Source organism: Engystomops pustulosus, chromosome 7 (assembly GCF_040894005.1).
Source record: "Engystomops pustulosus chromosome 7, aEngPut4.maternal, whole genome shotgun sequence".
NCBI lineage: Eukaryota > Metazoa > Chordata > Amphibia > Anura > Leptodactylidae > Engystomops > Engystomops pustulosus.
In genome coordinates, this window is record NC_092417.1 from 5,907,834 (window position 1) to 5,933,834 (window position 26,001).

The 26,001-nt window shown below is 45.3% G+C and overlaps 1 protein-coding gene across 3 annotated transcripts in view; it reads right to left on the minus strand.

Annotated features, from left to right (window-relative positions):
- KCNN3 (potassium calcium-activated channel subfamily N member 3) overlaps window positions 1-26,001 on the minus strand; it is a 126,530-nt gene that overhangs the window by 44,917 nt on the left and 55,612 nt on the right. For 2 of the 3 annotated variants that reach the window (XM_072114530.1, XM_072114531.1), the window contains one exon: window positions 18,112-18,207. In XM_072114530.1, coding sequence (XP_071970631.1) covers window positions 18,112-18,207 — 96 coding nt within the window. Of the gene's footprint in view, window positions 1-3,980; window positions 4,077-18,111; window positions 18,208-26,001 lie in introns of those variants that run through there. The other variant, XM_072114532.1, reaches the window with a different exon arrangement.

The following is a 26,001-nucleotide window of genomic DNA, read 5'->3' on the forward strand; positions in this document are numbered from 1 at the left end:
GCAACACTTTTTTTAAAAAAATGTGGCGGTTTCTCGGAATCCGTCGGGTTTTAGTTCGGCCACGCCCCCCGATTTCCGTTGCATGCATGCCGGCGCCGATGCGCCACAATCCGCTCGCGTGCGCCAAAAACCCGGGGCAAATCGTCTCAAAACGGAAATATTAGGGTAGCACGTCGGGAAAACGCGAATCGGGCCCTTAGTAAATGACCCCCAGTATGCTGCCCCTGGGAGTGCTGACACAAAGATTTTAAGTTTTAAGGGTTTGTTCATTTCAGAAAAATCCCATCTTCCCGTAACTGGCAGGTGATACATCGATCATCACTGTTTTGTTGTAGTCGGCACCATGTTGGGTTTACAAGTTACAGAAAACCTGAGCGCAGCAAAGAATTTTACTTAATTAAAGCCAACAGCGGGTGTCCTGAGAGGGAGCTGTACAATCAATATCAGCCCGGAAAACAGCCACTCTTCTTATAATCTACTCACATCCGGCTCCAAGACGCGGATCCAAGATTTCATAAAAAGGAGCAATACAAGAATATAACTACTATAATACTGCCCCCTTTGCTTTTGTAACATATGTGCCAGTTCCTTCCTCTGTCCTTGGTATGAGGCAGCGCTGGTTGCACTTTGTGCCTTTCTGATCTGCAGTGTGAACACGGGTTTAGCTGGCTATGCCATTACGTTTTCTTGTTTAGCACCACACCTACCTCTTTCTTGCAGAATTAGATTTGGTTCCTCTATAGTTAACCTGTTGTGATTGACAGCTTATTACAATACTCACCTGTTCCCATGTGTTTTCCAGCCTAATCACTATTGGGGATGGGGCTCTGAGATCACATACGATTGATGCCCACTCTTCCTATGTTGCTGGCTATACAGCACACCTAGTTGACTTCATACTTGTTACTCTGATTATTATTTTTCTGGTATCCTGACCTTTGGCTCTTGTTCAGACTATTCTATTGCCTTGTGATTTTGTACTGCATTTGCTCTCTTGTTGTGACCTGGCTCTGGTGACTATTCTTATCGGTTTGCACTGTTGTGTTTTTGTCTCTGTGTTTTGCACTTAGGCGCAGGGAGGGATCGTCGACCAGTTGCTGGCCACATCTAGGGTTTTTTCAGTAAGCAGGTAGGGCGAGATTGGTGGGTTCAGAATTAGGACTCACTGCTTGTCTGGTTTTCTGTGCCTAGTCACCCCATTAGAGTGTTTTGTACAATTATGCCCCCCATGTATGTGAGTATCGTCATTGTATAATTCCTTCTATATGTTAATAATGAATATTCGGCATCCTGCGGGTATCTCCTGTGTTCCCAGTAAACCCCCCAGGATCTAGAACATTCCTCGTGTCTGTGTTTTGCTGTAACCTCAGTTTATTGAATTGTAACTTTTAATTTAATGTGTCCTCCCGGGCCTCTTACTCCTCTGCCATCTCACACAATGTATTACTGCCAGATCCTGGTGTCCTCATCCTTACTGCACGGAGCCTCTAATATCCAGAGGCAAAGGAACACACCGAGCAGTGAGGTGAGGATCAACAAGATCTGCTACCGGGACAAACACAGTGTCATCAGGTATCAGGTGTACATCACAGGGTCCATTATCCCACTACCATCACTGCTATGACATCACAGGGTCCATTATCCCACTACCATCACTGCTATGACATCACAGGGTCCATTACCCCACTACCATCACTGCTATGACATCACAGGGTCCATTATCCCACTACCATCACTGCTATGACATCACAGGGTCCATTATCCCACTACCATCACTGCTATGACATCACAGGGTCCATTATCCCACTACCCTCACTGCTATGACATCACAGGGTCCATTATGCGTCTACTATGACATCACTAGTGTTACATCATTGGGTGCATTATCCGTCTTCTATGACATCACTAGTGTGACATCACAGGGTCCATTATCCCACTACCATCACTGCTATGACATCACAAGGTGCATTATCCGTCTACTATGACATCACTAGTGTTACATCATTGGGTGCATTATTTCTACAATGTAACGTTATCGCCCTTATATGACATCACAAGGTTACTTTGCTATTGTGACATCACTTTTTTTCACCAGTGTGACATCACTTGATGCATTAGTTCTATCCATTTGGAAGACATTTATATGAAATATCTGGGGAATTATCTGCCTCGAGTGGTCATAGTGTAGTTGGAAATCCCACGGCTGTGCTCTTAACCCTGCATTATACTGATCTGTAGTCGCTTTCCTATGCTGTAATATTCAACCAGAAGCCAGAGTCAGTGTATCATAATGAATAGAGCTAAGAGCTCAGCAGTGTGAGGACACCCCCCTCCCCTCTGTCAGAGAAGCTACATGTCTAGAATAGGAATCCTTATATCACAGTCCTGCTGCTACATACACAAAGATACAGGGTCAGACTGTGTGCCGATGACAGCACTAGTGGACCCCAACGCATTTTAGCCCAGTCCCCTGCTGAGCACTGCCCCCCGCTGCTTACGCAGCTGACCCTGTCGCTTGTCGTCCATCTGTGTTCCGTTGAGTTGAATAACAGGATGGTGGCGAGAGCTATCAGCTTCCTCAATCATCACTGCTCCCCTGCTGCAGCTGGTGGGCAGCAGGCGCCATCTGATGATGTCATCACATCTGCCAGCATCACAGGGCAGAGAAAGATGAGAGCTGCTGCGGAACAGGGACAGGTGAGTATGTGGTGTTTATTTTTTTTAATGCATTTGAACCAGACAAAAAAAGAGCCCCCCAAATTCCACCCGGCAGAGGTATAATTACACATCTCTCCAGGAGCAATGCCTAACAATGGCTGCAGAGAGCACAGAGCACAGCAGTGTAAGGCACAGGTGCTCTGCTATAATCATGGGGTATAAATATGCATTCTTCACAGTCCTGTTGCTACTAACAATATAGAGAAATCTGTTTAATACCTAATACTGACTGTAAAGAGCACAGCAGTGTGAGGTTATGTCCCCAGTACCATCCTGGAAAATAAATCCATATATCACAGTCCTGCTGCTACTAAGATCATACACAAAGGTCTCATTACACATCTCTCCAGGGACAATACAGAACCCTGGCTTTAGGGAGCATAGAGCACAGCAGGGGGAGGTTATGTCCCCAGTACAATCCTTAAATATAAATCCATATATCACAGTCCTGCTGCTACTAAGATCATGCACAAAGGTCTCATTACACATCTCTCCAGGGACAATACAGAACCCTGGCTTTAGGGAGCATAGAGCACAGCAGTGTGAGGTTATGTCCCCAGTACAATCCTTAAATATAAATCCATATATCACAGTCCTGCTGCTACTAAGATCATGCACAAAGGTCTCATTACACATCTCTCCAGGGTCAATACAGAACCCTGGCGTCAGGGAGCATAGAGCACAGCAGAGTGAGGTTATGTCCCCAGTACAATCCTTAAATATAAATCCATATATCACAGTCCTGCTGCTACTAAGATCATGCACAAAGGTCTCATTACACATCTCTCCAGGGACAATACAGAACCCTGGCTTTAGGGAGCATAGAGCACAGCAGTGTGAGGTTATGTCCCCAGTACAATCCTTAAATATAAATCCATATATCACAGTCCTGCTGCTACTAAGATCATGCACAAAGGTCTCATTACACATCTCTCCAGGGACAATACAGAACCCTGGCTTTAGGGAGCATAGAGCACAGCAGTGTGAGGTTATGTCCCCAGTACAATCCTTAAATATAAATCCATATATCACAGTCCTGCTGCTACTAAGATCATACACAAAGGTCTGATTACACATCTCTCCAGGGTCAGTACCTAACACTGGTTGCAGTCTGTATGGTCTCACCTACTGACAGGTTCCCTTTAAGAGACCATATGGCTGTGATGTAGTACAGCCGCCCTTTACACATCTTCCAGAGTCTGCAGATGGATACAATGTATTTGTCACTAATCCGCACAAGGAGATTGAATCGGAGTCATCACCTCATCCTGCGGATAGATCTCCTTCACGAGGAGCTGAGCTCTCCAGAATCCTGGGGCTTGTGTATGAAGGGTTACAGTGTGACACAGAGCAGAGCCTCTTCCACACGTTCATCAAGTGGATAATTTGGCTTTTTTAATGTGCACACCTACACTGTATTATACAGGGGGGGGGGGCCCGGGAAATCCTGCCCCCTCCGGCTGTACACTCGCAGGAGTGTGATCTCGGCAGGCTCGCTTTATACTCCGGGCTGTGACAGAACAATCTCATACTAGAATTAGACAGAGGTATTTGTTAGAAAGCCTTTTACATAACGGCGACATTGTGCGGGATCGTGGGCGAGCGCCGAGCGGCCTACGCCTGCTCTGTTTTGTAAAAATGAAAGAGAACAGATTTGCAAACACCTCTCACCCGCAAATGTGATTGATACAGGAACAGCTGGAAAGGCACGGATCACAGGGAGAGACGCCGTTATGAGGTTTCACCGACCTAAGAGATCAAAGAGAATTTAGAGATTTTCTGTTGTTAATCCTGCGCAATGTCCTGTCGACGGCTGCTGAAACATCTTGTGTGAGGACAATAGAGGGAAAAGCTTCTGTATCATGTAGGTTTTATATGTAACAAAGTATCATCTAAACAAAACATATTCATTCACTAGAGAGCAGCGGTGCCATCACTGAGAATACAGCCTATCCATCACTAGAGAGCAGCGGTGCCATCACTGAGAATACAGCTTATCCATCACTAGAGAGCAGCGGTGTCATCACTGAGAATACAGCTTATCCATCACTAGAGAGCAGCGGTGCCATCACTGAGAATACAGCCTATCCATCACTAGAGAGCAGCGGTGCCATCACTGAGAATACAGCCTATCCATCACTAGAGAGCAGCGGTGCCATCACTGAGAATACAGCCTATCTATCACTAGAGAGCAGCGGTGTCATCACTGAGAATACAGCCTATCCATCACTAGAGAACAGCGGTGCCATCACTGAGAATACAGCCTATCCATCACTAGAGAGCAGCGGTGCCATCACTGAGAATACAGCCTATCCATCACTAGAGAGCAGCGGTGCCATCACTGAGAATACAGCCTATCGATCACTAGAGAGCAGCGGTGCCATCACTGAGAATACAGCCTATCCATCACTAGAGAGCAGCGGAGCCATCACTGAGAATACAGCCTATCCATCACTAGAGAGCAGCGGCGCCATCACTGAGAATACAGCCTATCCATCACTAGAGAGCAGCGATGCCATCACTGAGAATACAGCCTATCCATCACTAGAGAGCAGCGGTGACATCACTGAGAATACAGCCTATCACTAGAGAGCAGCGGCGCCATCACTGAGAGTACAGCCTATCCATCACTAGAGAACAGCGGTGCCATCACTGAGAATACAGCCTATCCATCACTAGAGAGCAGCGGTGACATCACTGAGAATACAGCCTATCCATCACTAGAGAGCAGCGGTGCCATCACTGAGAATACAGCCTATCCATCACTAGAGAGCAGCGGTGACATCACTGAGAATACAGCCTATCCATCACTAGAGAGCAGCGGTGACATCACTGAGAATACAGCCTATCCATCACTAGAGAGCAGCGGTGCCATCACTGAGAATACAGCCTATCCGTCACTAGAGAGCAGCGGTGCCATCACTGAGAATACAGCCTATCCATCACTATAGAGCAGCGGTGCCATCACTGAGAATACAGCCTATCCATCACTAGAGAGCAGCGGTGACATCACTGAGAATACAGCCTACCCATCACTAGAGAGCAGCGGTGACATCACTGAGAATACAGCCTATCCATCACTATAGAGCAGCGGCGCCATCACTGAGAATACAGCCTATCCATCACTAGAGAGCAGCGGTGACATCACTGAGAATGCAGCCTATCCATCACTAGAGAGCAGCGGATACATCACTGAGAATACAGCCTATCCATCACTATAGAGCAGCGGTGACATCACTGAGAATACAGCCTATCCATCACTATAGAGCAGCGGTGACATCACTGAGAATACAGCCTATCCATCACTAGAGAGCAGCGGAGCCATCACTGAGAATACAGCCTATCCATCACTAGATAGCAGCGGTGCCATCACTGAGAATACAGCCTATCCATCACTAGAGAGCAGCGGTGCCGTCACTGAGAATACAGCCTATCCATCACTAGAGAGCAGCGGTGCCATCACTGAGAATATAGCCTATCCATCACTAGAGAGCAGCGGTGCCATCACTGAGAATACAGCCTATCCATCACTAGAGAGCAGCGGTGTCATCACTGAGAATACAGCCTATCCATCACTAGAGAGCAGCGGTGTCATCACTGAGAATACAGCCTATCCATCACTAGAGAGCAGCGGCGCCATCACTGAGAATACAGCCTATCCATCACTAGAGAGCAGCGGTGCCATCACTGAGAATACAGCCTATCCATCACTAGAGAGCAGCGGTGCCATCACTGAGAATACAGCCTATCCATCACTAGGGAGCAGCGGTGCCATCACTGAGAATACAGCCTATCCATCACTAGAGAGCAGCGGTGACATCACTGAGAATACAGCCTATCCATCACTAGAGAGCAGCGGTGTCATCACTGAGAATACAGCCTATCCATCACTAGAGAGCAGCGGTGTCATCACTGAGAATACAGCCTATCCATCACTAGAGAGCAGCGGTGTCATCACTGAGAATACAGCCTATCCATCACTAGAGAGCAGCTGTGCCATCACTGAGAATACAGCCTATCCATCACTATAGAGCAGCGGTGACATCACTGAGAATACAGCCTATCCATCACTAGAGAGCAGCGGAGCCATCACTGAGAATACAGCCTATCCATCACTAGAGAGCAGCTGTGCCATCACTGAGAATACAGCCTATCCATCACTAGAGAGCAGCAATGCCATCACTGAGAATACAGCCTATCCATCACTAGAGAGCAGCGGTGTCATCACTGAGAATACAGCCTATCCATCACTAGAGAGCAGCGGTGCCATCACTGAGAATACAGCCTATCCATCACTAGAGAGCAGCGGTGGGATCACTGAGAATACAGCCTATCCATCACTAGAGAGCAGCGGTGCCATCACTGAGAATACAGCCTATCCATCACTACAGAGCAGCGGCGCCATCACTGAGAATACAGCCTATCCATCACTAGAGAGCAGCGGTGTCATCACTGAGAATACAGCCTATCCATCACTAGAGAGCAGCGGTGTCATCACTGAGAATACAGCCTATCCATCACTAGAGAGCAGCGGTGCCATCACTGAGAATACAGCCTATCCATCACTAGAGAGCACCGGTGCCATCACTGAGAATGCAGCCTATCCATCACTAGAGAGCAGCGGTGCCATCACTGAGAATACAGCCTATCCATCACTAGAGAGCAGCGGTGCCATCACTGAGAATACAGCCTATCCATCACTAGAGAGCAGCGGCGCCATCACTGAGAATACAGCCTATCCATCACTAGAGAGCAGCGGTGCCATCACTGAGTCTACAGCCTATCCATCACTAGAGAGCAGCGGTGCCATCACTGAGAATACAGCCTATCCATCACTAGAGAGCAGCGGTGCCATCACTGAGAATACAGCCTATCCATCACTAGAGAGCAGCGGTGCCATCACTGAGAATACAGCCTATCCATCACTAGAGAGCAGCGGTGCCATCACTGAGAATACAGCCTATCCCTCACTAGAGAGCAGCGGTGTCATCACTGAGAATACAGCCTATCCATCACTAGAGAGCAGCAGTGTCATCACTGAGAATGCAGCCTATCCATCACTAGAGAGCAGCGGTGCCATCACTGAGAATACAGCCTATCCATCACTAGAGAGCAGCGGTGCCATCACTAAGAATACAGCCTATCCATCACTAGAGAGCAGCGCTGCCATCACTGAGAATACAGCCTATCCATCACTAGAGAGCAGCAGTGCCATCACTGAGAATGCAGCCTATCCATCACTAGAGAGCAGCGGTGCCGTCACTGAGAATACAGCCTATCCATCACTAGAGAGCAGCGGAGCCATCACTGAGAATACAGCCTATCCATCACTAGAGAGCAGCGCTGCCATCACTGAGAATACAGCCTATCCCTCACTAGAGAGCAGTGTTGTGCGGTGTGATATTTAGCTGGCAGTGAGTACAGATGATGTGTTACTATTCGGTATGATGACCGCGGTGTCTGGAGCATGTTCCTGTTCATTGCTCGGGGACTAGAAATCCCCTTGGTTGATCCAAACATAGAATATTCCTGACGTGTTGTGCTGGGATTAGACGCTGTACTCCCTGTTTGGTACATCACTTGCCCGCAGTCTGTTTACATGAGGTTATCCCCTCCACATCTAATACCTGAATGTCCTGAATCATAGGACCCCAGAGACCCCCTGAGCCAGAGCCCAGCCCCCTCCCTGTTTGCATGCACCCTGGGACCTCATTACGGGCATAATATTTTACAAGGTGGCATTTGCCAGTTCTCAGTGTACTGCACCTTCTTGCCAAACGTCCTGTACCCATCCTGTTCCTATCAAAAGAGGAAAGTTGTCTAATGAAAGATCTTGGCTCATATCTACAGTCAGCGCAAAGAACTCCGTGCATAACACTCAGTGTAACCGTCTTCATGTGACCTTGTCAGGAGCTCATCACATAAGAAAGCTAATGGTAGAAAACATACCCAGGTTATACCAGCATGCTCCAATTATATATATCATTATATACAGGAGATCCCCAGGTAATACCGGCTGTACATATATCATTATATACAGGAGATCCCCAGGTTATACCAGCTGTACATATATCATTATATACAGGAGATCCCCAGGTTATACCGGCTGTACATATATCATTATATACAGGAGATCCCCAGGTTACACCAGCTGTACATATATCATTATATACAGGAGATCCCCAGGTTATACCGGCTGTACATATATCACTATATACAGGAGATCCCCAGGTTATACCAGCTGTACATATATCATTATATACAGGAGATCCCCAGGTTATACCGGCTGTACATATATCATTATATACAGGAGATCCCCAGGTTATACCAGCTGTACATATATCATTATATACAGGAGATCCCCAGGTTATACCGGCTGTACATATACCATTATATACAGGAGATCCCCAGGTTATACCAGCTGTACATATATCATTATATACAGGAGATCCCCAGGTTATACCAGCTGTACATATATCATTATATACAGGAGATCCCCAGGTTATACCGGCTGTACATATATCATTATATACAGGAGATCTCCAGGTTATACCAGCTGTACATATATCACTATATACAGAAGATCCCCAGGTTATACCGGCTGTGCATATATCATTATATACAGGAGATCTCCAGGTTATACCAGCTGTACATATATCATTATATACAGGAGATCCCCAGGTTATACCGGCTGTACATATATCATTATATACAGGAGATCCCCAGGTTATACCGGCTGTACATATATCATTATATACAGGAGATCCCCAGGTTATACCGGCTGTACATATATCATTATATACAGGAGATCTCCAGGTTATACCAGCTGTACATATATCACTATATACAGAAGATCCCCAGGTTATACCGGCTGTGCATATATCATTATATACAGGAGATCTCCAGGTTATACCAGCTGTACATATATCATTATATACAGGAGATCCCCAGGTTATACCGGCTGTACATATATCATTATATACAGGAGATCCCCAGGTTATACCGGCTGTACATATATCATTATATACAGGAGATCCCCAGGTTATACCGGCTGTACATATATCATTATATACAGGAGATCCCCAGGTTATACCGGCTGTACATATATCATTATATACAGGAGATCCCCAGGTTATACCAGCTGTACATATATCATTATATACAGGAGATCCCCAGGTTATACCAGCTGTACATATATCATTATATACAGGAGATCCCCAGGTTATACCGGCTGTACATATATCATTATATACAGGAGATCCCCAGGTTATACCGGCTGTACATATATCATTATATACAGGAGATCCCCAGGTTATACCGGCTGTACATATATCATTATATACAGGAGATCCCCAGGTTATACCGGCTGTACATATATCATTATATACAGGAGATCCCCAGGTTATAGCTCCTGTACATATATCATTATATACAGGAGATCCCCAGGTTATACCGGCTGTACATATATCATTATATACAGGAGATCCCCAGGTTATACCGGCTGTACATATATCATTATATACAGGAGATCTCCAGGTTATACCGGCTGTACATATATCACTATATACAGGAGATCCCCAGGTTATACCGGCTGTACATATATCATTATATACAGAAGATCCCCAGGTTATACCAGCTGTACATATATCATTATATACAGGAGATCCCCAGGTTATACCAGCTGTACATATATCATTATATACAGGAGATCCCCAGGTTATACCGGCTGTACATATATCATTATATACAGGAGATCCCCAGGTTATACCAGCTGTACATATATCATTATATACAGGAGATCCCCAGGTTATACCAGCTCTACATATATCATTATATACAGGAGATCCCCAGGTTATACCGGCTGTACATATATCATTATATACAGGAGACCCCCAGGTTATACCAGCTGCACATATATCATTATATACAGGAGATCCCCAGGTTATACCGGCTGTACATATATCATTATATACAGGAGATCCCCAGGTTATACCAGCTGTACATATATCATTATATACAGGAGATCCCCAGGTTATACCGGCTGTACAAATATCACTATATACAGGAGATGCATGACTTATACAGGCTGTACATGTATCATTATATATAGAGGATACCCAGGTTATACCGGCTGTACATATATCATTATATACAGGAGATCCCCAGGTTATACCAGCTGTACATATATCATTATATACAGGAGATCCCCAGGTTATACCAGCTGTACATATATCATTATATACAGGAGATCCCCAGGTTATACCAGCTGTACATATATCACTATATACAGGAGATCCCCAGGTTATACCGGCTGTACATATATCATTATATACAGGAGATCCCCAGGTTATACCGGCTGTACATATATCATTATATACAGGAGATCCCCAGGTTATACCGGCTGTACATATATCATTATATACAGGAGATCCCCAGGTTATACCGGCTGTACATATATCATTATATACAGGAGATCCCCAGGTTATACCGGCTGCACATTATATACAGGAGATCCCCAGGTTATACCGGCTGTACATATATCATTATATACAGGAGATCCCCAGGTTATACCGGCTGTACATATATCATTATATACAGGAGATCCCCAGGTTATACCGGCTGTACATTATATACAGGAGATCCCCAGGTTATACCAGCTGTACATATATCATTATATACAGGAGATCCCCAGGTTATACCAGCTGTACATATATCATTATATACAGGAGATCCCCAGGTTATACCAGCTATACATATATCATTATATACAGGAGATCCCCAGGTTATACCGGCTGTACATATATCATTATATACAGGAGATCCCCAGGTTATACCGGCTGTACATATATCATTATATACAGGAGATCCCCAGGTTATACCGGCTGTACATATATCATTATATACAGGAGATCCCCAGGTTATACCAGCTGTACATATATCATTATATACAGGAGATCCCCAGGTTACACCAGCTGTACATATATCATTATATACAGGAGATCCCCAGGTTATACCGGCTGTACATATATCATTATATACAGGAGATCCCCAGGTTATACCAGCTGTACATATATCATTATATACAGGAGATCCCCAGGTTATACCGGCTGTACATATATCATTATATACAGGAGATCCCCAGGTTAAACCGGCTGTACATATATCATTATATACAGGAGATACCCAGGTTATACCAGCTGTACATATATCATTATATACAGGAGATCCCCAGGTTATACCGGCTGCACATTATATACAGGAGATCCCCAGGTTATACCGGCTGTACATATATCACTATATACAGGAGATCCCCAGGTTATACCGGCTGTATATATATCACTATATACAGGGGATCCCCAGGTTATACCGGCTGTACATAATATACAGGAGATCCCCAGGTTATACCGGCTGTACATATATCATTATATACAGGAGATCCCCAGGTTATACCAGCTGTACATATATCATTATATACAGGAGATCCCCAGGTTATACCGGCTGTACATATATCATTATATACAGGGGATCCCCAGGTTACACCAGCTGTACATATATCATTATATACAGGAGATCCCCAGGTTATACCGGCTGTACATGTATCATTATATACAGGAGATCCCCAGGTTATACCGGCTGTACATATATCATTATATACAGGAGATCCCCAGGTTATACCGGCTGTACATATATCATTATATACAGGAGATCCCCAGGTTATACCAGCTGTACATATATCATTATATACAGGAGATCCCCAGGTTATACCAGCTGTACATATATCATTATATACAGGAGATCCCCAGGTTATACCAGCTGTACATATATCATTATATACAGGAGATCCCCAGGTTATAGCGGCTGTACATATATCATTATATACAGGAGATCTCCAGGTTATACCGGCTGTACATATATCATTATATACAGGAGATCCCCAGGTTATACCAGCTGTACATATATCATTATATACAGGAGATCCCCAGGTTATAGCGGCTGTACATATATCATTATATACAGGAGATCTCCAGGTTATACCAGCTGTACATATATCATTATATACAGGAGATCCCCAGGTTATACCAGCTGTACATATATCATTATATACAGGAGATCCCCAGGTTATACCAGCTGTACATATATCATTATATACAGGAGATCCCCAGGTTATACCGGCTGTACATATATCATTATATACAGGAGATCCCCAGGTTATACCGGCTGTACATATATCATTATATACAGGAGATCCCCAGGTTATACCGGCTGTACATATATCATTATATACAGGAGATCCCCAGGTTATACCAGCTGTACACATATCATTATATACAGGAGATCCCCAGGTTATACTGGCTGTACATATATCATTATATACAGGAGATCCCCAGGTTATACCGGCTGTACATATATCATTATATACAGGAGATCCCCAGGTTATACCGGCTGTACATATATCATTATATACAGGAGATCCCCAGGTTATAGCGGCTGTACATATATCATTATATACAGGAGATCCCCAGGTTATAGCGGCTGTACATATATCATTATATACAGGAGATCCCGAGGTTATACCAGCTGTACATATATCATTATATACAGGAGATCCCCAGGTTATACCAGCTGTACATATATCATTATATACAGGAGATCCCCAGGTTATACCAGCTGTACATATATCATTATATACAGGAGATCCCCAGGTTATACCAGCTGTACATATATCATTATATACAGGAGATCCCCAGGTTATAGCGGCTAGCTGCATTTGACAGCCATCCTTGCTCTGCACATGGGAGGTTGGGCCGGGAAGGAGTAGCGGGTTGGCAGCAGTCAGACAATGTCCTGCTATATATATCGCAGTGCACAGCTGTGTGTGATTATTCATAGGCTCCTCGATGTGTTCATCCACCACGTGACCGGCACCTGCCCATGCATAGAGGGCATACAATGTGAGGTGGCGCTGCCGTCCAGAGGGCACATGTGTGGGGCACAGAGTAATGACTGAGTAGGGAGGGACCACCTACCTATATGGAGTACTTGCAGGCAGTCAAGGGGGGATTATAAGAGAGCTACAGGGGAGGCATTATGGGATTGATAGTATTTTGAGAACAGGTGATTACGGGACACATATAGGGATTATAGCACTAGTATTATGTGTAAAGGGTAGGGATTACAGGATAGCTCCACGCTGCTGGGGTTGAATATTTTTAGGAAAATGTCAGGTGTTGAAAAGTGGGAATAATTGTACAAGTTTCGGGAATGATGGAAAGCAAAGCACAGAAACCTTACAGAGAAGTAACTATTATGGGAATGCTGCAGTTGTGGAAAGCCAGGAGATATGGGACAGCTAGAGGTACAGAGCGGTACTAACGCTGAGGGACAAGGACAGTATGGTAGGGTAAGTACAGGTGGAGAGGGACAAGGACCATAGGACAAGTACAGGTGGAGAGGGACAAGGACCATAGGACAAGTACAGGTGGTGAGGGACAAGGACCATAGGACAAGTACAGGTGGAGAGGGACAAGGACCATAGGACAAGTACAGGTGGTGAGGGACAAGGACCATAGGACAAGTACAGGTGGTGAGGCACAAGGACCATAGGACAAGTACAGGTGGTGAGGGACAAGGACCATAGGACAAGTACAGGTGGTGAGGAACAAGGACCATAGGACAAGAACAGGTGGTGAGGCACAAGGACCATAGGACAAGTACAGGTGGAGGGACAAGGACCATAGGACAAGTACAGGTGGTGAGTGACAAGGACCATAGGACAAGTACAGGTGGTGAGGAACAAGGACCAAAGGACAAGTACAGGTGGTGAGGAACAAGGACCAAAGGACAAGAACAGGTGGTGAGGGACAAGGACCATAGGACAAGTACAGGTGATGAGGGACAAGGACCATAGGACAAGTACAGGTGGTGAGGGACAAGGACCATAGGACAAGTACAGGAGGTGAGGCACAAGGACCATAGGACAAGTACAGGTGGTGAGGCACAAGGACCATAGGACAAGTACAGGTGGTGAGGCACAAGGACCATAGGACAAGTACAGGTGGTGAGGCACAATGACCATAGGGCAAGTACAGGTGGTGAGGCACAAGGACCATAGGACAAGTACAGGTGGTGAGGAACAAGGACCATAGGACAAGTACAGGTGGTGAGGAACAAGGACCAAAGGACAAGAACAGGTGGTGAGGGACAAGGACCATAGGACAAGTACAGGTGGTGAGGGACAAGGACCATAGGGCAAGTACAGGTGGAGGGACAAGGACCATAGGACAAGTACAGGTGGTGAGGGACAAGGACCATAGGGCAAGTACAGGTGGTGAGGGACAAGGACCATAGGACAAGTACAGGTGGTGAGGGACAAGGACCATAGGACAAGTACAGGTGGTGAGGCACAAGGACGATAGGACAAGTACAGGTGGTGAGGCACAAGGACGATAGGACAAGTACAGGTGGTGAGGCACAAGGACCATAGGACAAGTACAGGTGGTGAGGCACAATGACCATAGGGCAAGTACAGGTGGTGAGGAACAAGGACCATAGGACAAGTACAGGTGGTGAGGAACAAGGACCATAGGACAAGTACAGGTGGTGAGGAACAAGGACCATAGGACAAGTACAGGTGGTGAGGCACAAGAACCATAGGACAAGTACAGGTGGTGAGGAACAAGGACCAAAGGACAAGTACAGGTGGTGAGGCACAATGACCATAGGGCAAGTACAGGTGGTGAGGCACAAGGACCATAGGACAAGTACAGGTGGTGAGGAACAAGGACCATAGGACAAGTACAGGTGGTGAGGCACAATGACCATAGGGCAAGTACAGGTGGTGAGGCACAAGGACCATAGGACAAGTACAGGTGGTGAGGAACAAGGACCATAGGACAAGTACAGGTGGTGAGGAACAAGGACCATAGGACAAGTACAGGTGGTGAGGCACAAGGACCATAGGACAAGTACAGGTGGTGAGGAACAAGGACCATAGGACAAGTACAGGTGGTGAGGAACAAGGACCATAGGACAAGTACAGGTGGTGAGGCACAAGGACCATAGGACAAGTACAGGTGGTGAGGCACAAGGACCATAGGACAAGTACAGGTGGTGAGGCACAAGGACCATAGGACAAGTACAGGTGGTGAGGGACAAGGACCATAGGACAAGTACAGGTGGTGAGGGACAAGGACCATAGGACAAGTACAGGTGGTGAGGGACAAGGACCATAGGACAAGTACAGGTGGTGAGGGACAAGGACCATAGGACAAGTACAGGTGGTGAGGGACAAGGACCATAGGGCAAGTACAGGTGGAGGGACAAGGACCATAGGACAAGTACAGGTGGTGAGGGACAAGGACCATAGGACAAGTACAGGTGGTGAGGGACAAGGACCATAGGACAAGTACAGGTGGTGAGGGACAAGGACCATAGGGCAAGTACAGGTGGAGGGACAAGGACCATAGGACAAGTACAGGTGGTGAGGGACAAGGACCATAGGACAAGTACAGGTGGTGAGGGACAAGGACCATAGGACAAGTACAGGTGGTGAGGGACAAGGACCATAGGACAAGTACAGGAGGTGAGGCACAAGGACCATAGGACAAGTACAGGTGGTGAGGGACAAGGACCATAGGACAAGTACAGGTGGTGAGGGACAAGGACCATAGGACAAGTACAGGTGGTGAGGGACAAGGACCATAGGACAAGTACAGGTGGTGAGAGACAAGGACCATAGGACAAGTACAGGTGGTGAGGGACAAGGACCATAGGACAAGTACAGGTGGTGAGAGACAAGGACGATAGGACAAGTACAGGTGGTGAGGGACAAGGACCATAGGACAAGTACAGGTGGTGAGGGACAAGGACCATAGGACAAGTACAGGTGGTGAGAGACAAGGACGATAGGACAAGTACAGGTGGTGAGGGACAAGGACCATAGGACCATTCTGGGGTCTCCACTATCTTGTGCTGCACTGTGGTTGTTGGTGCATGTAGGGAGCCGGTTCCTCATAGTTAAGCAGTAGGACATTATGGACCACAGACCAATAAACGTTGTTCACCCCTGGCCTAAATCCTTAGATCCGGAATACAGCAGACAGGAATATTCTCAATTTCTTGTAAAAAATTAAACACAGTTGATCGAACTTTACTAATTTATTATGAACTTTATTATAATATACACGTTTATTGTATATTATCCGTCCTCTCCTGACATGCAGGCAGCACAATATTATTTATACACCAGCTGTAGGACAGTATATAACTGCTACTACAAAAATATTTTATATGTCTCTGTCTGTCTTTCTCTCTCTCTGTCTCTGTCTTTCTCTCTCTGTCTGTCTGTCTGTCTTTCTCTCTCTATCTGTCTCTGTCTTTCTCTCTCTCTGTCTATCTCTCTGTCTCTGTCTGTCTCTCTCTGTCTGCCTCTGTCTGTCTTTCTCTCTCTCTGTCTCTATCTGTCTCTGTCTTTCTCTCTCTGTCTGTCTGTCTTTCTCTCTCTATCTGTCTCTGTCTTTCTCTCTCTCTGTCTATCTCTCTGTCTCTGTCTGTCTCTCTCTGTCTGCCTCTGTCTGTCTTTCTCTCTCTCTGTCTTTCTCTGTTTCTCTCTGTATTTCTGTATCTCTGTCTGTCTTTCTCTCTCTCTCTCTCTCTCTCTCAGTCTTTCTCTCTCTCTCAGTCTATCTCTCTGTCTCTGTCTGTCTCTCTGTCTCTGTCTGTCTGTATTTCTTTATCTCTGTCTTTCTCTCTCTCTGTCTTTCTGTATCTATGTCTCACTCTCTCTGTCTCTCTCTGTCTGTCTCTGTCTCTTTTTGTCTGTCTGTCTCTTTCTCTCTCTCTCTCGCATTCCATCTTGCCTCACACTTAGGGTGATGCCACACAACGTTTTTAATCGGACTGAAAACGCAAGCTTAAAAACGGACTTATGGGTGTGGCATCACCCATATGCGTCTTATACTCATTGCCTGTAGTAACCAATCACAGCTCAGAGCTCATATTAATGACCTGCGGCAGAACAGCAGCCAATCACGGCTCAGCTTCCAACTGTCACAGCAGCAGCAGCAGACAATGGCTCCTTTATATGGGGGGTAATAAGAGGATTTTGGCAACAGGGTGAAAATTTTGGCTCGAAACCTGTGTCTATGACGTTCCCCGAGTCACAGAGAGTGATTGTGCTGAACAGCCCCGCCGCTGCATTTTCAGCATGAGCAGCGTTTATGATATTTTAGTGGTGACAACATTTGGGTTTTTGTAGCTGTGTGACACCACTACGGGGGCCTATGGTGTTACACATTGTAGTATCAGTACGATAATAAGAACCAGACGCAATAAACAGAATAAAGCAGTAACGACAGTGACAGACAGGGGCAGACATATATTAGGGTCACCTACCTGCACCTCCCGCGCATGATAAGCAATGATCAGTCCCAGCAGAATGATGGATGATAAACTTATAAGGCATTTCAGGGCCAGAGAAAACATGGAGTCCTGTGAAGGGGCAAAGAAAAAGAGTGAGGCTCAAGTACAGGCTAGAGGTGTACACAGAGAGGTGTATATATATATCCATATCAGAGAAAGGCTAGAGGTGTACACAGAGAGGTGTATATATATCCATATCAGGGACAAGCTGGAGGTGTACACAGAGAGGTGTATATATATATCCATATCAGAGAAAGGCTAGAGGTGTACACAGAGAGGTATATATATATCCATATCAGGGACAAGCTAGAGGAGTACACAGAGAGGTATATATATATCCATATCAGGGACAAGCTGGAGGAGTACACAGAGAGGTATATATATATATCCATATCAGGGACAGACTAGAGGTGTACACAGAGAGGTGTATATATATATCCATATCAGGGACAGGCTAGAGGAGTACACAGTGTAATAAGGAGGTGTATATATATACACTCACCGGCCACTTTATTAGGTACACCTGTCCAACTGCTCGTTAACACAAAATTTCTAATCAGCCAATCACATGGCGGCAACTCAGTGCATTTAGGCATGTAGACATGGTCAAGACAATCTCCTGCAGTTCTCCCGAGCATCAGTATGGGGAAGAAAGGTGATTTGTGGCCTTTGAACGTGGCATGGTTGTTGGTGCCAGAAGGGCTGGTCTGAGTATTTCAGAAACTGCTGATCTACTGGGATTTTCACGCACAACCATCTCTAGGGTTTACAGAGAATGGTCCGAAAAAGAAAAAACATCCAGTGAGCGTCAGTTCTGTGGGCGGAAATGCCTTGTTGATGCCAGAGGTCAGAGGAGAATGGGCAGACTGGTTCGAGCTGATAGAAAGGCAACAGGGACTCAAATCGCCACCCGTTACAACCAAGGTAGGCAGAAGAGCATCTCTGAACGCACAGTACGTCCAACTTTGAGGCAGATGGGCTACAGCAGCAGAAGACCACACCGGGTGCCACTCCTTTCAGCTAAGAACAGGAAACTGAGGCTACAATTTGCACAAGCTCATCGAAATTGGACAGTAGAAGATTGGAAAAACGTTGCCTGGTCTGATGAGTCTCGATTTCTGCTGCGACATTCGGATGGTAGGGTCAGAATTTGGTACAACAACATGAAAGCATGGATCCATCCTGCCTTGTATCAGCGGCTCAGGCTGGTGGTGCTGGTGTCATGGATCCATCCTGCCTTGTATCAGCGGCTCAGGCTGGTGGTGGTGGTGTCATGGATCCATCCTGCCTTGTATCAGCGGCTCAGGCTGGTGGTGGTGGTGTCATGGATCCATCCTGCCTTGTATCAGCGGCTCAGGCTGGTGGTGGTGGTGTCATGGATCCATCCTGCCTTGTATCAGCGGCTCAGGCTGGTGGTGGTGGTGTCATGGATCCATCCTGCCTTGTATCAGCGGGTCAGGCTGGTGGTGGTGGTGTCATGGATCCATCCTGCCTTGTATCAGCGGCTCAGGCTGGTGGTGGTGGTGTCATGGATCCATCCTGCCTTGTATCAGCGGGTCAGGCTGGTGGTGGTGGTGTCATGGATCCATCCTGCCTTGTATCAGCGGCTCAGGCTGGTGGTGCTGGTGTCATGGATCCATCCTGCCTTGTATCAGCGGGTCAGGCTGGTGGTGGTGGTGTCATGGATCCATCCTGCCTTGTATCAGCGGCTCAGGCTGGTGGTGGTGGTGTCATGGATCCATCCTGCCTTGTATCAGCGGCTCAGGCTGGTGGTGGTGGTGTCATGGATCCATCCTGCCTTGTATCAGCGGGTCAGGCTGGTGGTGGTGGTGTCATGGATCCATCCTGCCTTGTATCAGCGGCTCAGGCTGGTGGTGGTGGTGTCATGGATCCATCCTGCCTTGTATCAGCGGGTCAGGCTGGTGGTGGTGGTGTCATGGTGTCTTTGGGCCCCTTGGTACAACGCCACAGCCTACCTGAGTATTGTTGCTGACCATGTCCATCCCTTTATGAGCACAATGTACCCTGTAACATCTGATGGCTACTTTCAGCAGGATAATGCGCCATGTCATAAAGCTGGAATCATCTCAGACTGGTTTCTTGAACATGACAATGAGGTCACTGGACACAAATGGCCTCCACAGTCACCAGATCTCAATCCAATAGAGCATCTTTGGGATGTGGTGGAACGGGAGATTCGCATCATGGATGTGCAGCCGACAAATCTGCGGCAACTGTGTGATGTCATCATGTCAATATGGAGCAAAATCTCTGAGGAGCTTTCAGCACCTTGTTGTATCTATGCCACGAAGAATTGAGGCAGTTCTGAAGGCAAAAGGGGGCCCAACCCGTTACTAGCATGGTGCACCTAATAAAGTGGCCGGTGAGTGTATATATCCATATCAGGGACAAGCTAGAGGTGTACACAGTGTAAATGAGAGGTGTGTATATATATATATATAGGAGCGCAGTGTATCGCAGAAGCTATAATGGCAGACATATTGGTGGTGGTCACATGGCAAGGTATAAGACACGTATCATGGTTACCCTCCTGTAGGTGAGCTACATCTGTATAAAGACCCACATTATACACACAGTACACACGGCACTATGTGCGGTATTATATTATGTCAGTGTAATGACATCGCCGCACGCTATCACACCATTACCCCAGGACAGGACGCCAATATACATCACCCATATAAATCCCCAACCTATGTTTAATCATCTGTAAAGTGACTACACGAGGGCCTCCGCCGTCATATATCATTGTGTATGTACAGCGCAGGCCCCTGATATATGTCTAGTAATGCATCACCCCGCTGTCACTATATCCCTGTATATAAACCCGGGGAGCAGCGCTCAATGTCATGCAGCAGCTGCACAAGCTACAGAAGCTTTAGGATCCTAATATAACTCCTCCATGAATCCCTTGTAAGACCTGGAATTTAGGATTTGTTTTGGGCTCCATATTTTAGGAGTTAGGCCCCTTTCACACTTGCATTTTTCATGCGCCGGTTCTGCGCGTGCTTTTGACGTTACAAACTCGCATTACACTCCGTCCCATTGTTTTCAATGGGCTTGTTCATAATTAGCATTTTTTTCACAAGCGTGCATGTGTGTTTTTTTTCATACGCGTCAAAAATGGCAGCCTGGTCTATTCTTGCATTTCACAATGCAAACGCCAATACTGACCCAATGCATTTAGACACCGGGTGCTGATTGCCAATCGCATGCGTTTTCATACAAACACATATGCGATCGGCCGCGGCCCAGCCCATTGCGTTTTGATTCCGTTACAAAAAGGAATCAAAACACATCAGGATTGGATGGTGATTTATAAGAGATAATATGGTGGACGTGTAACTACAGTCCTGTAAGTCTGACATCTGTGGTGTATAAGATAAGGGAGAGTGTTATAAGAGATGGACTATGTATGTAGCATCCAGCCTTGTAGGATATGTCGTGTGTATGAGGAGACTCCTGTGAGAGGCAGTGATGGCCGCTGCTTGTGTGTCAGAAGTGGACAGAGCCGGTGATACTAGAACGACTTGTAATATGCTTTAGGGTGGTGTCACAGGTGGCGTTTTAAAAACGCATGCATTTTTGTCTGTCTTTAATTAAGATAATTTGGAAAACCGGACAAAAACGGATGCAATTTAAAAGAAACACATGGGTTTTTTAACCCCTAGGCACACCAGGACGTTATAGTACGTTCCTGCGGTTAGATACTTCCCGCACCGCGTCGTGTTATAACGTCCTGCTTCCGGCACCGGCTCACAAACGGAGCCGGCACCAGAAGCAGCTATCTATCACAGCCGACTCCGATTGCGAGTGTTAACCCCTTATGGATTGAATCCCCCATGTCGCTTACCGGGGGATCTGATCCACTTCTGGGCAGCCCCGAGGACTGCAGAGTGCCCCGGGGCTGCCCAATGTTCCTGACAGTCAGACCCCTTCCGGGTCTGACTGTAAACTGTCTGCGCATGCATCTGAATGCTCAGAAAGTTTACACTGCTCTACAATTAATTAGTATTCAATGTAGAGCAGTGTATTGGACTTGAACCAGCGATCAGAGCATCAGAGAGTCAGAGAATCTCCGGTTCAAGTATTGAAAAGTAAAAAAATGTAAAAACACTAAAGTTTACACATTAGAATAAATGAAAAATAAATACATCAAAATATAAGCCCCAAAAATGTCACTTACCCATAAAAACACTTAATAAAGTATAAAAAACACAAAAAACCCCCACATATTTGGTATCGCCGCGTTCGTAACAATCTGTATAATAAAACAGAATCATTACTGGACCCGCACGGTAAACGAAGGAGAAAGAAAAATGTAAAAAATGTGCCGAAAAAAGATCATTTTTAATAAATACTTAAAAAAAAATGCTCTAAAAAGTGATAAAAAACTGTTCCGCACTCTAAAATAATCCCACTAAAAAGAACAACTCTTCTCGAAAAAATTAAGCCCTTAACAGATTTGACAGCCGAAAAATAAAAAAGTTCTGCATATAAAAAGATGGTGATGCTAAAATGAATAAAATTATCTCCAAATTAGTTTTTATTCAGTAAAATTGAATAAAATACAAAAAAAACATACATATATGGAATCGCTGCGTCCGTAATAATCTGCATAATAAAACAGAATCGTTATTGGACCCACAAAGTGAACCCCGTAAAAAAAACCAAAAGATAATTTTTAATTAATACCCTATAAAAAATGCTCTAAAAAGTCATTTCAAAAATCGTTTTTACGGTATGGTAAACAGCCCCAACCCCCCCCCCCCAAAAAAAAAAAATCTTCCTAAAAATTGATGATTTTCATTTCCTCCACCAACAAAGAGTTAATAACATCTCACCAATTAGCTATAGATGCCCCAAAATTATGTATATGTACCAGAAAAGTGCATCTCATGTGGCAAAATATAAGCCCCACAATAAAAAAACCCAAAAAAATTAGACCCTGTACAAATCTGCTCTGGATGGCGCCTCCTTCCCTTCTATCCCCGGCCGTGCGCCCGTACAGCAGGCACCACCACATATGGGGGATCGGCACTCGGGAGAAATTGGGGATCAAACTTTGTGGAGCCTTTTTTCATTTAATCCATTGTAAATGTTTAATTTTCCACCCAAAATGAGTGTATTGTGAAAAAATATTACAATTTGTAGACCACACCTCCAATTTGTTTTAACCCCTATAAAACAAGTAAAGGGTTAACAAACTTCTTAAAAGTGGTATTTCCTACATTGAGGGGTGTAGTTTCCATAATGGGGTAGTTTATGAGTCTCGCTATTATTTAGGCCTCTCAGTGTCAATTAGAAACTGAGCAGGTCCCTATAAATACGGGTTTTGGTGATTTTACAAAAAATGTGAAAAATGGCCCCAAATTCTGAGCCTCATAACATTCTAGTAAAACATGTGGAATCTTATAAAACCTTCCAACATAAAGCAGACATTTGGGAAATGTAAGTTATGAATTTATTTGGGTGCTTTGACTATCTGCATCAAAAGTAGAGAATTTAGAACGTTGAAAATAAAGAATTTTTCCAAATTTTTGCCAAATTTAGTTTTTTTTCATAACTAAACACAAAAGATTTCATCCAAATTTATAAACTAATTTGAAGTAATGTGTCACGAGAAAACAATCTCCAAATCCCCCGGATATCTCACAGCGTTCCCACGCTATAACCACTTATAGAGACACAGGGCAGATCTGAAAAATGGGGCCGCGTCCTAAAGGCCAAAAGAGGCCGAGTCCTGAAGGGGTTAACAGACTAAAAACTGGTTCAAACCGCCACATGTGACACCAGCCATAGGGCGCGTCCACACGTTCAGTTTTTCAGATGCATTTTTTGACGTCCAAACCAGGAGTGGAGGGAAAAAAAGAGGATAACCTCCCAATGATATGTTCTCAGGTATTGTGATCCATCATCATAAAACCTGGACATGTGGATGCACGCTTATAACAGGAAATCTAACATTTCATTTCATGAAGTATGAAGCAAACATAACCTTGAGACTGCTGTAGCTACACTGATGCAGAAACATATCTTGTCTAATCCCTGAGCTGAGTGGTTTTGCTGAAAAAAACAATTATAAAATCTGGGATAATGAGTCTCTGTGGCTCCTACGGCTCAGCACTTCTCTTCTTACACTTTTCAGGAGGATGATGTAATCACTGCCAGGCAGAAGTAATCAATCTCTGCACCTTCCCCCAGCTGCTGAGTATGAGTGATCCAGGTTAATTAGTCCTGTAGTGTCATAGTGCCATAGTGCCATAGTGTTATAGTGTCATAGTGCCGTAGTGCCATAGTGTTATAGTGTCATAGTGCCGTAGTGTCATAGTGTTATAGTGTCATAGTGCCGTAGTGTCATAGTGCCGTAGTGTCATAGTGTCATAGTGCCATAGTGTCATAGTGTCGTAGTGTCATAGTGCCATAGTGTCATAGTGTCATAGTGCCGTAGTGTCATAGTGTCATAGTGTCATAGTGCCGTAGTGTCATAGTGCCATAGTGTCATAGTGCCATAGTGTCATAGTGTCATAGTGTCATAGTGCCGTAGTGTCATAGTGTCGTAGTGTCATAGTGTCGTAGTGTCATAGTGCCCTAGTGTCATAGTGTCATAGTGTCATAGTGCCGTAGTGCCGTAGTGTCATAGTGTCATAGTGCCGTAGTGTCATAGTGTCGTAGTGTCATAGTGCCATAGTGTCATAGTGTCATAGTGTCATAGTGTCGTAGTGTCATAGTGCCATAGTGTCATAGTGCCATAGTGTCATAGTGCCATAGTGTCATAGTGTCATAGTGCCGTAGTGTCATAGTGCCATAGTGTCATAGTGTCGTAGTGTCATAGTGCCGTAGTGTCATAGTGTCATAGTGCCGTAGTGCCGTAGTGTCATAGTGTCATAGTGCCGTAGTGTCATAGTGTCGTAGTGTCATAGTGCCATAGTGTCATAGTGTCATAGTGTCATAGTGCCGTAGTGTCATAGTGTCGTAGTGTCATAGTGTCGTAGTGTCATAGTGCCGTAGTGTCATAGTGTCATAGTGCCGTAGTGCCGTAGTGTCATAGTGTCATAGTGCCGTAGTGTCATAGTGTCGTAGTGTCATAGTGCCATAGTGTCATAGTGTCATAGTGTCATAGTGCCGTAGTGTCATAGTGTCGTAGTGTCATAGTGTCGTAGTGTCATAGTGTCATAGTGTCATAGTGCCGTAGTGTCATAGTGTCGTAGTGTCATAGTGTCATAGTGCCAAAGTGTCGTAGTGTCATAGTGCTATAGTGTCATAGTGCCGTAGTGTCAAAGTGCTATAGTGTCATAGTGCCGTAGTGTCATAGTGTCATAGTGCCGTAGTGTCATAGTGCCATAGTGTCGTAGTGTCATAGTGCTATAGTGTCATAGTGCCGTAGTGTCATAGTGTCATAGTGCCAAAGTGTCGTAGTGTCATAGTGCTATAGTGTCATAGTGCCGTAGTGTCAAAGTGTCATAGTGCCAAAGTGTCGTAGTGTCATAGTGCTATAGTGTCATAGTGCCGTAGTGTCAAAGTGCTATAGTGTCATAGTGCCGTAGTGTCATAGTGTCATAGTGCCGTAGTGTCATAGTGCCATAGTGTCGTAGTGTCATAGTGCTATAGTGTCATAGTGCCGTAGTGTCATAGTGTCATAGTGCCGTAGTGTCATAGTGCCATAGTGTCATAGTGCCGTAGTGTCATAGTGCTGTAGTGTCATAGTGTCATAGTGCCATAGTGTCGTAGTGTCATAGTGCTATAGTGTCATAGTGCCGTAGTGTCATAGTGTCATAGTGCTGTAGTGTCATAGTGCCGTAGTGTCATAGTGTCATAGTGTCGTAGTGTCATAGTGCCGTA